This window comes from Epinephelus fuscoguttatus, linkage group LG22 (assembly GCF_011397635.1).
Source record: "Epinephelus fuscoguttatus linkage group LG22, E.fuscoguttatus.final_Chr_v1".
In the NCBI taxonomy this organism is placed as follows: domain Eukaryota; kingdom Metazoa; phylum Chordata; class Actinopteri; order Perciformes; family Serranidae; genus Epinephelus; species Epinephelus fuscoguttatus.
The window spans coordinates 27,051,527-27,067,252 of NC_064773.1; the positions used below are offsets into that span (position 1 = coordinate 27,051,527).

At 38.4% G+C, this 15,726-nt stretch overlaps 2 protein-coding genes across 7 annotated transcripts in view; one reads left to right on the plus strand and one right to left on the minus strand.

Moving 5' to 3' along the window:
- Nucleotides 1–1,224: 1,224 nt before the first annotated feature.
- Nucleotides 1,225–10,201, plus strand: LOC125882949 (HMG box-containing protein 1-like). Of its 4 annotated transcripts, XM_049566951.1 has the most exons (13): nt 1,404–2,054; nt 3,121–3,225; nt 4,614–4,721; nt 4,818–5,013; nt 5,354–5,480; nt 5,590–5,701; nt 5,824–5,933; nt 6,395–6,551; nt 6,627–6,771; nt 6,856–6,974; nt 7,081–7,264; nt 7,348–7,489; nt 7,583–10,201. In XM_049566951.1, exons 1-13 carry the CDS (start codon nt 1,919–1,921, stop codon nt 7,598–7,600), a joined length of 1,659 nt encoding a protein of 552 aa, XP_049422908.1. In that variant the 5' UTR covers nt 1,404–1,918; the 3' UTR covers nt 7,601–10,201. The 4 variants fall into 4 exon arrangements, with proteins under 4 accessions (XP_049422906.1, XP_049422905.1, XP_049422908.1 ...); XM_049566949.1 differs by having other exon boundaries at nt 1,225–2,054; nt 3,121–3,213; nt 6,395–6,771; XM_049566948.1 differs by having other exon boundaries at nt 1,248–2,054; nt 6,395–6,771.
- A 3,990-nt stretch (nt 10,202–14,191) lies between these two features.
- Nucleotides 14,192–15,726, minus strand: part of ptprz1b (protein tyrosine phosphatase receptor type Z1b) — a 77,499-nt gene continuing 75,964 nt past the window's right edge. For all 3 annotated transcript variants that reach the window (XM_049567166.1, XM_049567165.1, XM_049567167.1), the window contains 6 exons: nt 15,627–15,700; nt 15,389–15,517; nt 15,115–15,267; nt 14,850–14,992; nt 14,591–14,726; nt 14,192–14,372 (listed from right to left, as the gene is read on the minus strand). In XM_049567166.1, coding sequence (XP_049423123.1) covers nt 14,229–14,372; nt 14,591–14,726; nt 14,850–14,992; nt 15,115–15,267; nt 15,389–15,517; nt 15,627–15,700 — 779 coding nt within the window. In that variant the 3' untranslated portion in view covers nt 14,192–14,228. The remainder of the gene's footprint in view (nt 14,373–14,590; nt 14,727–14,849; nt 14,993–15,114; nt 15,268–15,388; nt 15,518–15,626; nt 15,701–15,726) is intronic.

Here is a 15,726-nt window from a genome sequence, read left to right on the forward strand (position 1 = left end):
TTTGCCAAATTTTAAAAGAGACGTAAAGTGATTTTGGTGAAATGTCACTATTTTAAGCTCATATTTCGTTATTTATTTATTTATTTTTCTGATGGAAGAGTTCGTCGCACAACATGTGTCAAAGGACAATTTCTGTTTTGTGACAAACGATGCAATTTTGCAGATTTTTTAAAGAAAACATGTAGTTTGGAAGCCTAGTTTTCTTTCAAATATGGTGGCAAAATGAATACAAAATACAATCATTCAAATTTGTATGCCCCTCCCATGAGCCAAAATAAAAAAAAAAACACAAGTTCCTACTCAGAGCTTAAAAAAATATTTGACATGCCTTCCCCTTTTTGCAGCACCACCTCCCCCCTCATAAATAACACACTGAAAAGTATTTTAGTGTCTTTTGTAGTGTTAAGTTTATAAGTGAAAATATTAAGAATTAGTACTGATAAAAACAAAAACAAACAAACAAAAAAAAATATACTATAACACTCAAGATTTTTCTTGAGGTTGAAGGATCATGTTATCATGTCTGGCTTGATGATGATGAAACTGGCAATTGACATGATGACTTGTGTGTTCACATAGTGTGGACCTACACAAATAAAATAGAATAAAAACTTGAACAGAAAACATAACTGAGACTAAAAATTCGTTTGATACATAATAATAATTAACTAGTAAATATGCCCATTTAAATGTGTAATTGTAGTCTCTGGCTTTATTTCAGATTGTTTAGTTAAAGGTTTATTTATTAGAATCTATTCTAGCATTTCTCATTAATTTATTTCGAAAGGATTGACAACAGTGTTGCGAAGTAATCGTGTCTAACTTGACGTGTGCACGTAGTTTCTCACCTTGACCACTAGGGGGCAGTAAACACTCACGATTCTCCATATGTCAGGGGTCAGCTCCATCATGACAGACGTGACAGAATGATCTGCAAACCAGGAAACTGTTGAACCAACTCTACGGTTCAATGAAATAAAATGAAAGTCAAACCAATACTGATGTAAGCATCGATGTATGTAATAATCAACTTAATAATAACGTAGACATATTGAAATAACATTTTTATTGTGTGTTTGCCATGAATTTTTTATCATGATTTGGCCATTTTTGATGTCTTTTTTTTTCTTTTGACTTTAACTAGGCTACTGTCTTCAACTGACTGATGAGACCTGGATATGGTGCATTCACACATAAACCAAGGGTGTCTTTGGACCATCTCTATTCCATCCAGAAATATTCAGTACCCTTTTATTTGTAGTTTAACTGTTACTTATACATGTATCGCTTGAGTACTCGTTATTGTAAAGTAACAGTACTTTTTACCTGCATACAATTTTTAGCCTCTTCACCTCTGACTTAATGAGAAGATGCCTCTGATTATGGCTTCACCCTCTCCTGCTAACAGCAGTGAAGCATCTATAATTATACTAAAGAGTGTACTTAGGGATATTAAGGGTTTCATATTGGGTTACAAACATGTGTCTGAAACACAGGAGCAAGTCTTTGACCGGGTTACTTCATGAAACTACCTGTCGTACTTGTTGCACTGGAAGTATTGTAATTGTGCTGAAGGCTATTTGTCTTAAACCATTCCATGTTTTCCAACCTTGTTTTTATTGTGTCACAGTCTGTTTTATTATCACACATCAGAGACTGCATGCTTCTAGGCTAAACATTTCAGGCCTTTATATTGCTATTAGATAATCTTGGCACCTTGTGAGAATTAAGAAATGACTGTCTTGTTGTGTCACAGTCTAATTCCTGTGTTAACAATACTGACTTTGTGCTAAATTAAGCTATGCCCATTATACAGGAGCTCAAATGTTTTTAATTGCCACTTGTGGTGGGCTACTTTTGTCTCAGCCATCTTTCATCTTCACAACCCACCCAGTGTTTTATTGTTGTGGCCATAATAATGAAGAGGACAAGCTGCACGGAGCTGACCAATCAGAATGAGAGGAGCTGTAGATTGACAGCAGCTCTGGCCAATAGCATCGCTGGAGGAAAGGTGTTTATACCAGCCCCCTTTCCCGTACAAGGCGACTGTTTTGGTGAGTTGAGGAAAGTTCATTGAAATCATTTAAGGGTTTTAAAGCGTTGAATTTGAGAAGTAATCACACCAGTTGAATGATTCTTGTCTTATCTTGGCAGACGAGTAATGACGTGAAGCTGACAACGTTTATTTGTCGCCGTAAATGCAGTTTCGCTGCTCTCTCCGTAAAGCTTCATTGTTGACGTTACTTGTTTTGTTGTAACTGCCTTTGCGCAATAAAATGGCTCGTCTATACTTTGTGTTTAGGCATATGTTCACACCCCGAATCGTGTTAATGCCGTGAAAATGTCCGTTAAAATACAGACGCTTGAGCTTTTTGTCGTTTTCGTCGACGTAACTTCAGTATTTCAACGGTACTTTTGTTACGTGACAACAAATAACGCTGCTTCGTTTGAAGTTTTCCGACGTTTAAAACCGTTGACACCAGCAGCGCTTAATAGCAGTCGATAATATCACAATAGTTAGTTTAGTCTGGGTGCTTAACGTCGTGCTTGTTACTGTTTATTAACTGTTTAGTGCAAATGTATTATCGCTGCCCTTCTGTGTATTGAATGAATGGGCTCTCTATGCGCATGCGTGCAGGATCTCAAAGTTTATAAACAAGAGGGAGTCACATGACGAGAACATTGTGAAATAGACGACATTAAACACTCTTATCCTGTTTACATGTTTGAAACGCAATATTTAAACATATTAAATACAGTTATGTTCATTATAATGAGCTGGTAAATGTCCTGGAGCTTTGAGAATGTATCTAAACTTAGGTGTATTATTAGATAACCAGCCCAGGCATTACCCTACGTCACCCTGGGTCTCCTTATGTCACCCCGACCATTTATAGCATATACATTACAGCTCAGTGTAGGATTGGGTTACTGTGTCTGTGGCGGGTGGGGAGATTCTGGTATGTAATGCTGATACTTAAAGATCGATGTTATATTTTCTACCTGCAACATATGTCCTATAACCTTTCATTTGACAACTTACAGAAAAAACTACCATGCTAATAAAGTGAGACTTGTTGGCTGTAGAGTAAACAGATGTTCGCTGTCTGCATGTTTCAGTGCCTGTGGACATCATGGTTTGGGAGGTGGTGACCCCAGCTGTGCTGTCCAACGACCCCAAACATCAGAGCGTGCGGCATTCTGAGCCTCAGGGTGAGCACACAGGTAATCGCAGAGCAGCGGACTGCAGAGTTAACTTGTGTAATTACCGACACAAAACTCTTCTAGTGATTGAGTATTTGTGGAGGGACTCACAAGAGGCAGCTGACAAAGAATGGTCAGATTCAAAGCAGCAAAAGCTGAGATATCCAGACTTTTCATCTCTTGTACAAGGCTAGATTTTTAATTATATATATATAAAAACACTACTTTACAGCTTCCATTGTTAGTCCCTTCCTGCCCGGACATCATCTGCCTTCTTAAAACTCCATGTGCATCTCCTGTTTGTGACACAGGCACTCCATTAAAACGTGTTGTTGCCAAGCCCAGGCTGAAATATCCTGAATGACTTAAGACTAGACTTGACAAAATCAGAATAGACTTACAACTTGACTTCACTTGGACTTGAGCCTTTTGACTTGAAATTACTTGATACTTTCCCCCAAACCCAAAGATTACTGTTTTTTTTGTTACTGTTTTTTAAAAAGTGTGTTAGATATCAGTTAATTTCCCTTTATTTCATGAATCAACCCGGTGTTTGTTCCCAGCAAGTCGACACTTAATTCCTCAGAGCCATTTTGTTTGAACTAGTCGCACAGCTTCCAATCAAGCTGTGGGACAGAACCATGAAGAACTACTGCTACATTACTTACCAACTGGAAAAAATGATCCCAAAGATAATTTTGTGCGTATACAAAAACTATGTGGTGTTCAACAAAAAACATATTGCTGTATACAAAGTGAGGGGGTCAAAAATTACACATGGAGATGCAACAACTTCCAAAAAACTTGTTTAAATTTAATATACTATTACTTTGTTGCTAAAAATGGCATTACATTTGGTGAAAAGCGCAATATGACTTATGACATCAGGACTCGAAACTCAAAGTTTAGGACTTGCTACTTGACTGCAAAGACTTGTTTGAGACGTGCAAAACAATGACTCAGTCCCACCTCTGCTAATAACTAATAATAGGTGATGATCTAATAATGATAGTATTAATATATCAATAATAAACTATTAGACTTATAACAGCTTGGGAATAGATTAAGAAAACACTGTCTTATATTTGATTCGCACTCAGTTTTAGAAAGATCCTTTACTGTCAGTGGTGATCAAAGTTCTCAAGTCAAGTAAACCACAGTGTAGAAATACTCAGTTGCAAGTAAAATTGCTGCATTCAAAATTTTAATCAAGTGAAAGACCAAAAGTATTAGCATCAAAATATACTTACAGGACCAAAAGTAAAAATACCCACTTTGCAGAATGACCCATATCAGAATAACTGAACGTTTTTTAAACTGCTGCATAACAACAAATGTAACCCTGTAGAAGTATTCAGGTGTACTTCCTACACTTTGATCTCATGTAGTTTGTCTGGTCTCATCTTCAGAAGAGATGATGGATGCAGATGGAGACCAACCACATGACCTGCTCTGCTTTGAGCAACACCTCCCCGCCTCACCTGGCTTCCCCACCAGTGACAGCTACATGGAATACGGTACTTAAAACACGAGCACATAACACATGAATCACTTCAGTATTTTCTTCATTTCTGAACCAAACTTTTCAGCAACTGTTTGTTTCCTCCTCTTAGATGACCTCCCAGACCTGCAGGAGGTCCAGGAGGAGGCGGAGCCAACAGCACCACCGGTCTACCAGGTGGACGTGGGTGTGTCACACCAGGAGCGACATGCACACACACAGCCTCCTGACACACACTGGCTGACGCAGCTGGCTCACATCGCCACTGGACCTCAGAGCCCACTGCTGCAGGAGCCTCTTAACAGCAGGTAGGCGTGCTCTGTACTGAAACATGAAAGTTATTGAGGACGGGAATGAATGTCGTATACAATATATGGCTGTAATGTGTCTCCCCAACCATGTTACAGATCTAAAAAAAATATATAAATGCATTTTTGATTTGGGGGTGAACTGCTTGTAATTGTATAATGTAGAACGACTGTTAAAACCCCAAAGTCGTGAAGACAGCACTGAGGAAATGACCTCGGTAACCTCACTGGTAGTTACAACCTTGCTTTTAAGTTTTCAGCCCTATGTGTCAAGTCTGTAGACTCTCTGTGTTGTTGGCACACGCTCTCTCTCTCTCTCACGAGTCTGTGTCATTTTCAGCTCCTCTTCAGTCTGCCTCTCCAGCACCAGCAGTAATCTACATTCCTACGCTCGGCCTCCTCCTCCTCTCCCCAGCAGCACCTTGTCGCCCCCTAGAGGTCATGGCAGGGAGCGTCGGCGCAGCAGGGTACAGCTCATATTTACCCGCTTCTTCTTTACTTCTGAAGAACAAATAAAGTATCATTTAATATGTTTGACTTAGTAATACTGACTTGACTCACCTCGTGTTTCCACAGAAGAGCAGTGAGTGTGGTTCTGCTGTGTCAACCAGATCCTCTCTGTCTGACGATGAAGACATGGGCTGGAGCTTCTCCTGTCCACCCACCGCCTGGCACTGCTTTCTCAAAGGTAGACACACACCCAAATACACACACATTTACTGCTCTGTCACACTCTTTTATTTATCTGCTGGGAAGAATTTTATTTGAGGTTATTGTTTATATCTCAGTGCAGCTCTTCTCTGTCTTCAGGCACTCACCTGCGTTTCCACCACGGCTCTAATGTGGAGTGGCAGGATGTCGAGGACCTGGACTCTGCTGATGAAGACTCTGGTGATGAGGAACAATCCAGGTCTCTGAAGGTACATTTGCAAGAAGCTTGTGGCTAACTATGTTTCAGTCGACTTTTGATTTGGTCTCCATCTTAATGCAGTATATGTGTGTGTGTGGACTGCCCTCAGAGATCTTCACTTTGTCATTTTAGTGCAGCGTTAAAGAAACAACCGTTTACAAACTCTCACATGACTCGTGCAGTGTAATCCAAGTGTCATTTATCCAGTTGTGTGCTCAGTACTTTGCAAACAGAAAGCACTCTCCAACAGGGAACTGAACCAAAAGTGAAACTAAATGAATTCAGCATAACACGGGTTGAGTAATTCATACACAAATGATCATTTGTGGGCTGAAGTATTCCTCTAAAGTGCTGTATTTAACAGTAGCAGCAGCAGCAGCAGCAATCTGTGTAATGTAAGCATAAGAAAAGGATCCACCAATATAAAGAAGTCGTACATAATGAGTAAGAGCACTGCTTTCTGTTTTGCAGAGTTATGGCTCTGAGGGTTTGCAGCTTGTGGAACATTCAGAGATTGTGCTGTCTGGTCAGACTGTCCTACAGCTGACCTTTGACCCTGGAGCATTCGGACATGCTCCCATGACCGCCCGGTGCCAACTTGACCACCCCTTCTACGTCAAAAACAAAGGTAGGAGTGGTAGGAGAACACTGGAACTGTTAAAAACATATCATCTTATTTACACTCTGTTTTACTTTTTATCAGGGTGGTCGTCATTTCACCCGAGCTTGACCGTGGTGCATTATGGGATACCATGCTATGAAATGGAGGTTGGAGATGTGTGCCTCCCTCCAGGACACAGAGATGCCAAACACACCGATGACTCGCAGGTCTTTGACACATTTAGGAGGTAAACCTAAAACTGCAAAAAGGACAATCAGCAGATTAGTTAGTGAGTGTGCAACATTTGAATTTATATATGTGTCTTCCTCAGTTATGATTTCACTCCTCTGGACTCCTCTGCGGTTTACGTGTTGAGCAGTATGGCCAGGCGGCGGCGTGCGTCCCAGTCCAGCGGGGGAGCTGTTTCTCCAGACAGAGACACATCACAAGGTACTGTGCTTCAGATCTTATTTAGAACAGACATCCTTCAGTTTACACAATACAAAAATACACTCAAGGCAAACCTGTCAATTGTGGATGTGCTTAAAACCTGCAGACAGCCACAGTCCAGGTCACTCCCACTCTCCTCATCAAAAGCCAACCAAAGCCCAGCAAGCCAGCCCAGCAGGAAGTAATAACGTCACACCCCAAAAGTGCAAGCGGCCAATGAACGCCTTCATGCTGTTTGCCAAGAAGTTCAGGGTGGAGTACACACAAATGTACCCGGGCAAGGACAACAGGTAGGTGTGCCCTGTTTCTGCGTGTGTGTTGTGAAGCCGAGGTGTGTGTCAGTGTTTGTTCTAAGGAAGTGTGTGTGTTTCAGAGCGATCAGCGTCCTCCTCGGGGAGCGATGGAAGAAAATGCGAAGTGAGGAGCGACGGGCGTTCACAGTGCAAGCCAAAGCCCTCGCAGACGAACAGAAAAGACTCAACCCAGACTGCTGGAAACGCAAACGAACCAACTCTGTAAGGACACACACACACACACACACACACACACACACACTGCTTAATCCAGTGCTTTATACTGCTGTCTAATTTCTCCTCTGTGTTTCACAGGGTTGTCAGGGAAATTAAGGCTGCAGACAGGATGAGAACGACTGGCACAGCCTGCAGGAGTACACACATGCTCACACACACGCATTCAGAGGTGACAAGGAAAAGAAGTCTATGCATAACTGAAAATAATGCTTCAATATTATATTGTTTTAACAACAGACTTGTCTTGTTCTCCCAAAGTGAGGATTTAATTCAGTGTTTTTAAAGATCCTCAGAGATCTTGTCACAGTGAACGGAGCATTGAGCTGCTCCCCATAAATGTCACTTCTCTTTCTTTATCTCAAAAGGTGCTAAATGTAACATTTTAAAGTGTACAATGTTTATAATAATTATAACAAATTATGAAACATTAGATTTTAAAGCTGCAGAGCACCGTAGCGTCTCCCTCTAGAGAGAACATTTTATTCCAAATGAAATTACAAAGCAGGTCAACTGATGACTGGAGTTCATCATCAGAAGATATATTACAGGAATGTGACAAAAAATTTAAACAGAGATTCTGGGTTTTTTTTTTTCAGTTTCTCATCATGTGCTTGAAACAGGTGGAAGTTGTGGTGCTGTAGCATTTTAGGTAAAGTAGATAATGTAGCTATTTTCCCAAAATTCTATATTATATACAAAGAAATATATATTAAGTTCTTTATTGCCTGTATTACTTGCATTTGCACAGTGTATTGCACAAGACTACATATTTTACCTTTGCTTTCATGTAAATTAACACGAAATATTTAGTTGTTAAACAAATGTACACCATAAATTTTAACTAGTGGTCCTGGGGTTTTACTTTGTTAAACTTGAGAGAGCCAGGCCTTTTGTAGAGACACACGTTATACCTAACTTCTCCACTTCATTACATTTTTTTTTAACTTTTTTTTTTTTTTGTAAAAGGCCTTACTATTTTCTAAACATAAAAACCATTTCAGTTCAGGGGGCAGAGTCCCTTTACTTCTCTGATAGGCTTTTATTTTGAAAAAGGAAGTGATAAGTTTCCCAAAAGAACAGAAAGAAAGACTAATCGAATTAATGCTGTGGGCCTATTAAGCTCATTGTAGCACAGGTATTAGTAATAGCATTTTTTATCTGCCCTTAACTTATTTGATGGCTGTTATTTGAAAATGTATGATAATTGATACAAATTGTCACAAAGGATATAAAAGCATATGGATATGTTACAGAAAATTGCCACTATGGCCCAGGCAGCAGGATGACATGAGGACTGGATTTTTGTCAGCCATCATCTAAGCTGCTGAAGTGTCCTTGATTTTAACACCTCTATGTGCCATAATATTTTTTTTATAGCTGCGTTTAATATAGTATAGTATGTTAGTGCTTAATGAAAGCAACATTAATACAGCTGAGGCTTTATTTCAAATTTCTGAGAAAAGATTTAATGAAAAAAAAAATCTGCTCTTTGTATAAATAAACACGATTATTATCTCAGAATTTTTAATAATTATTTTTACAAGGAAAAAAATCTGGTCTTGTTTTTCTGAATTAACAAGATTATTATCTATGAGGTTTATCTATCCAATGAGTAGAGATGGCTTTACTTCATGTCAAAAATAGGAAAGACTATAAAACAATATCTAGCCTCTGTTCGGTAGATAGTATGCACTCTGAGAAAATTCAAAACATTTTGTGGACTAAAATACTCCAAGTTGTTACGAACAGTGAACTCTTTGCCATAAACTTTTAATTTGATATTATGATAAAAAAAAAACATAAGGTGTTTTTGTTTTTAATTAGGATGTTGTGGACTTGAGCGTGTCTACATGCACCTTGGAATAATTTTGGCATTCAGTTTTCATCCAGTCCTTTGGCTCAGATGATGGAGGTCTAGAGAAATGTTTGCTTATGATGACATGCAGTTTGAAACAAAGAGGACTGTTGTAATAAAGGACTTAAAAAAATGCCTGTCAAATAGGCCTGAAAATGTACTGATTGTACTATAAGACAGCTTGATGTCACACGGACCTTTAAGTCTTTTAAAGTGAAAATTGGACCCCTGCTTAAAAATGTTAACACTTAAAAAAAGCCACAGCATCATGGCTGTTTTCTAACTAACAGTTATTTTTAAAAAATATCCAGAGCCTTTTTTACTTGAACCAGGTGTAAATAAAACCCAGCCTCTGTACTGTGACATTATCTCAAGTACTGATTGCATGTAAACACAACCACTGCAAACATGATGAGCATCATTTGGACGCTGACAGGGCTGTGAGAAGCCAGATGTGATGTGCAGAGTGTGAAGGTAGGATGGGGATCTGCTTTGGGTTTATGTGCTTGATATTTTAAAGTAAAAAAAAAAAAAAAAAAAAAAAAATACTCCCAGGGTGGGCACTCATATTCTCACTGCATAACGAGGTTTATTTTCAATGCACTATATACACTTTATCTTATGTGACTGCTACAGTATAATGTGTCATTACAAATATTAATATGATTATATAGAAATATATATTTTTGGTTTTGACTTAATCTTTGTTAACCTCTTATGGTGCATTGATTATTTAACACGTGTATGTCTGAACTATCATGTCATGTACAGGTTGATCAGGGGAGACAATGCAATACAATGTATGATAATATAAATAAAAGCATGATAAATCTGTAATCCTATTTGTCTGTGTCTTTATATGACTATTAAAGAAAATAAAGGGATAAGTTTGGGTCTAAACAAGAACATTTTATTTTCCCCCTCCCAGAAAAAGAAACAAGTTTAAAATCATAAACAAGGTTTCAAACAAATCTTAAATCTTGCCGCTTCAACCTGTTGCTATGTACATACTTCACCAGCTCATGGCTGGAGATAAACGTATAGACATTAAGCTGCTACTGTAATCATAAAGATAATAAAAAGAGATAACATTTCATTAAAACTATAAACATGATCAATATTTCCAGGCTAAAATTATCAAATAGGATCCACACAGTTATATCATATATGTGTAAATGACTAGAAAATCACTTTTTATAGTAAAATAGAAAATATATAGAGGTACAGTATAAACATACAGTAATTTGGCCTTTTGATGTATTCAGGGATATTTACACAGAAAGAGTTCAGACATATTACAGTTAGATAAATCACTGTCTGCTTCAGTAGAAGGAGCCTCTATAGTTTGTGCCATTTTGCATCCCCAGAGCTAAATAACAGTACAGAGTGGATGCAAAACAGGTACAGATAGAAGCTACGGCATTGTTTGAAAGTGATTCAGAGGTTGAGTGATCGTGTCTGATGCAACGAGACATTTGGACTCCCTCGACATGAAAACAGTCATAGTAAGTGGCACAGGGATGCAGAGCAAGTCACAGCTCTCAGCTTATGAATTTCATTTTCAGTCTGTGGTTTAACAGAATATAAAATTTTGTCATAGTAATATCAGCTGTTTGTTTTTCTTTTCACTGTCTCTTTATTTGTCCAAACACTAAATGTTTGCAACAATATGACAACTGTTTCAACAATGTACTTATTTTATTATAGCTGATTATAATGACTGATCATTTTGTTGCAGGCGTGATTTTAATATTTTCTGCACTTCATCAAAACTGGTTACCATTGGAATTCATTGCTGAAGGAACACTTCACCCCCCAAATGATATTTTGTATGTCAATTAATCACCACCACGTGTTATGTTGAATTAGTCAAGAAATCTTTATCTCGCATGTTTCCACTGTGAACGAAGAATCCAAAAACTGAGAAAAGTCTTAATGAATTGAAGTCATGGGGTCCATGTTTAACAACAGCAAACTAAATCAAAACATCTGTTGAAAAACTCTCACACAACTCATGCAATATAATCCAAGTCTCATGTATACAGTAATATGCTTACAGTAGTACTTCCCAGCAGAGACCTAAACAGGAAGTGAAACTTGTCTATGCTCTCTTCAAAGCCAAACTCAATTGACATCAACAGTAATTTCACTTGGCTGACCACAGGAGCTGCTGGTCTACAGCTGCCTTGATCAGTTAGTTTGTGTTATTGTGTGACTATTGTGTTATAAAGGGATGGATTCACCAAACTCACACAACACCACAAACTAACTGATCGAGGCAGCGGTAGACCAGCAGCTCCTGTGTTGAGCAAAGTAAAATTATTGTTTTTGTCAATGGAGTCTGGCTTTGAAGAGAGCATAGACAAGTGTCACTTCCTTTTTAGCTCTCCCCTGGAAAAGGCTCTCTGTTTGGGAAGTTTGTAAACAGGAGTTTTGACATTGCAGCTATACAAATGTTCTATAGTTTGTTAACGATAATGACTGTGTATGCAGTGCTCTTAGATGCAATGTATTGAGCCTGTTTTTATTTTATGTTACTGTATTCTATTATCACTATCATTCTCAATTTCTATTTCCCTTTTTAATTGACTGTCTTTATTGTTTTAAATTGTATCTCGTTGCTTTTAATGTCTCCGTAAAGCACTCTGAATTACCTTGTGTTTAATTGTGCTATACAAATAAACTTACCTTGCCTTGCCATTGTTTTGCTGTTGTTAAATATGGACCCTGATAACTTTAATTATCAGGAATTTTCTCTTTTTTGGATTGTTCACTCACCATGAAGGCAAGCAAGAAAAATGAAGTTTTCAACATAAATTCAGCTTAACACGAGGTGAGTAACTGATAAACAAATGGTCATTTGGGGAAAAAAGTATTCCTTTAATTGACATAAATTTAAACTGCCACCTGTCAGATCTTGTGTGGAATATCCCTTTAAATCCCAGATTGCATCTTTTACAGAACATCTGACAACATCTTATCTCCTCTCCGACTTTTACGTACGAAACTAACGAGCGCAACAGGACTTTAAGAAAATAGAAAAGAAACAATTTATCACAGATCATTATTTTGGCATATTAGTCACACAGTTGTATCAAAACAGGTTTAAAGTACAATAACATGAATTACAAAAGGCACAGGGTACCAGAGACCATGGAGCCAGTGGCGACAAGACAGAAACAGATAAATTTAAGAGCAGTAAATACCAGCAGTCAATATACTGTCATGAGTGAGGCCTTAGGAGATTTTGGTAATTCAAAATATTTCTCTATATAAGGATGTGTGGTAGTTTGAGCCCCAAAATCTGCTGGTTAATGTGCAGTGCATAAAAAATGTAGGACAAGAGATTAGGAGAATGTAATTTCTTGCATTGCTTCTTTTCTTTTTAACAAGTCATCTTGTTGTTCTTTTATTTGTAACTAATTTGTATAATTGTATTTTTGTTTTGCCTATTCTCCAATTTCTATTTTTAATCATACTTATTTCTGTCTTTTAGAAGACAGGGAGTGATTTTAAAAAGGCAAAGAGACCACTAATTAAAGAAATAAATGTTAAAGAAAGATTAAAATAAGCAGACGTTATGAATTTAAAGTAGGTCTGTTATTGGAATTAAATAGCTGACTCCTTCCATCATTAAGAAAAATAATTTCCAGTGATAAATTATGAACTTTTTGTTTTTTTTTTATGTGTGTTTATATGAAATTCATTTAGTTTTTAATGAAACCCCTCAAAAGGTTTGTGTTGAAGCTCTGCAGCTTCAGGCTCCATGCTGACCAGCAACAGAAACACAGATGGAACGTTTGTAGGTTCTTGTTGGAAAGGCAGAGAAGCTTTTTTGGTACCACTTCCTCATAATGACACTGTTGTAAAGGACTAATGATTTTATTTATGGTTAATAAATCATGTTCTGATGCTTCAGAGATCAGTTATTAGGCCATTCATTAATAAATGCACATGAGGTTTTTACTTTCTAATAAACCATATAGAACAGAGTTATAATTTTACTAAAAAGATTTTGGTCCATATCATCTAAAGCCCTTTCTGACCAGTCAAAGGGAGTTTTCACAACCTGGCAACACAACCATTGCTTATCTAAAGACGTATAACTGATCTATAAAGAATAAGTAAATTATTTATTAACCATTAATAAGAATAAATCCTTAATAAATGATGCCTCATGAGAAAGATACCTTTCTCTTTTAAAAGTTCACAGTTCACCCAAAATTAAAAAAAACACATATTTTCCTTCTTACCTGTAGAGCTATTCATCTATTAAGATTGTTTTGGTGTGAGTTGCAGAGTGTTGGAGATATTGGCTGTGGAGATGTCTGCCTTCTTTTGGATATAACAGTAGTAGATGGCACTCGGCTTGTGGTGCTTAAATGGCCAAAAAAATAAGCATCCTTCTATGCAGTGATACAGTTGGTGGGTGTAGTTCAATAGAAAGAAAATAGTTCCTATATGAAACTGCTCACAACAAGATCTTTATATTATCTTGAGTACCCGGGTCATGATTTCTGGAAAGAGATACTGCTGTTGAGTTTGAGTTGTCAAATTTATTTTTGGGCATTTTGAGCACCACAAGCTGAGTGCCATCTAGTTCCATTTCATTTGAGAGAAGACAGACATCTCTATGGCCAATATCTCCAACACTCTGCAACTCACACCAAAACTAAACTAATAAATAGTACTATGTTAAAGAGGGAAAATATGTATATTTGATTTTTGGGTGAAATGTCCCTTTAAAAGGACAAGTATGACCAATTGGCCACTCTATCTGACATGATAGTCAGTCTATACTGGTGTGAATTCTGTGTATGTGTGTGCATGTGTCTGTGTCTTTGTCTGTGTTAGTGTGTGTGAGTGTGTCTACATAAGTGACTCCAAGCTCTCAGCGATGTTCGTCTGTCCCAGCGGTACAGATCCATTGGTTTCTGGACTCTGCAGGGCTCTCTGGTCTTCCTGGCTGCTCACCAGACTCAGCACTGCTCGGTACAGATACTGGTACTGCTCCTGTGGGAGCAAAACACAGCTTCAAGACTCAACCATCTGTTCATATTAAAAAATTTCCCCTCATCAGCTATTGTTGTTTTCAATTATTCGGAATTTCATTGGTGAACGGCTGAGGTGAAGTTGCTTCTGTAATTGTCATTTTTTAATTCATTAAGTGGTGACAGAGAGACATGGAAGTATGACAAGATTTTTGTGTGTGTGTGTGTGTGTGTACTTACAATATCATTAAAAACCCCAGGCCTCATGAGGTTGGTCATCCGTGCCACCTGGTAAACATCGACTGCTCCCTCCTCCTCTAGCTGACTGGACAGGGTGGTAAGGGCACAGAACAGCCCTGATGTAGCACCTCCCAACCTGCACACACACACACACACACACACACACACACACACACACACACACACACATATATATGTGGATATAGCTTGCAAAGAATGAACAAAATGTAAGAGGTGATCCTGTCTAAATAGTACTCACGGATCATGCACGACTGTCGGACTGTCTGAATGTCTGCTGTGATCTCTGACTGTGCTGACCAGATCAAAACTGTTCCTGATGGGACTGTCCGGGTTGGGCCAGCAGGAGGCGCTGTACTGACGCACCTCCAACACATAATTGTTCTACACAGAGTCAAGTGAGAAAGAGAGCACAAGTTTCTTAAATTACTGCCTTTAAATGTTTATATACAGCATATATATATATATGTATGTGTAAAACACAGTATACTATGTGTGTGTGTTACCTGTGGAGAGTCCAGTGTAAAGTCCTGCACCAAAAGCCTCTCGTCATTGGACAGACACACATGCTCCTCTCCCAAATATGACACAGTGAAACCCTCAAAGCTCAGTGGCTGGTCTTTACTGGGCCAGTAAACACACGACTCAGCCTCTTCACTCTGACACAAACAGGAAAACATGTAAGACTGAGTGTTTGTATACAGTTGTTTTATAAGCACTCTACAGAGTGTGTGTGTGTGTGTGTGTGTGTGTGTGTGTGTGTGTGTGTGTGTTTTCTACCTGACAGTGTGTGTCTGGCAGACGGACAACAGTGTGTGTGCTGTGTTCCCAGATCATTCTCCAGAAATCTGCGACCGTGCTGCTCAGAGGAGTCTGGCTCACTATGAACTCCTTGCTGTGGTGATGTCCCTGTGAAAATACAAGCAGCATTAAACTGTGAAGTGTTCTGTTGCTGTCATACAAACAGCACAAGAGCCCTTTAACAACAGTTGCCATAGACAATCCCCACTAGTCTTACCATGACGTAGGAGGCGTTGATGTACCCTGTGGAGTTTGTCTCTGAAGTGGTCAGACACACTCTTGATCTTTCCACTATATAAAAACACAAAGACATGAGT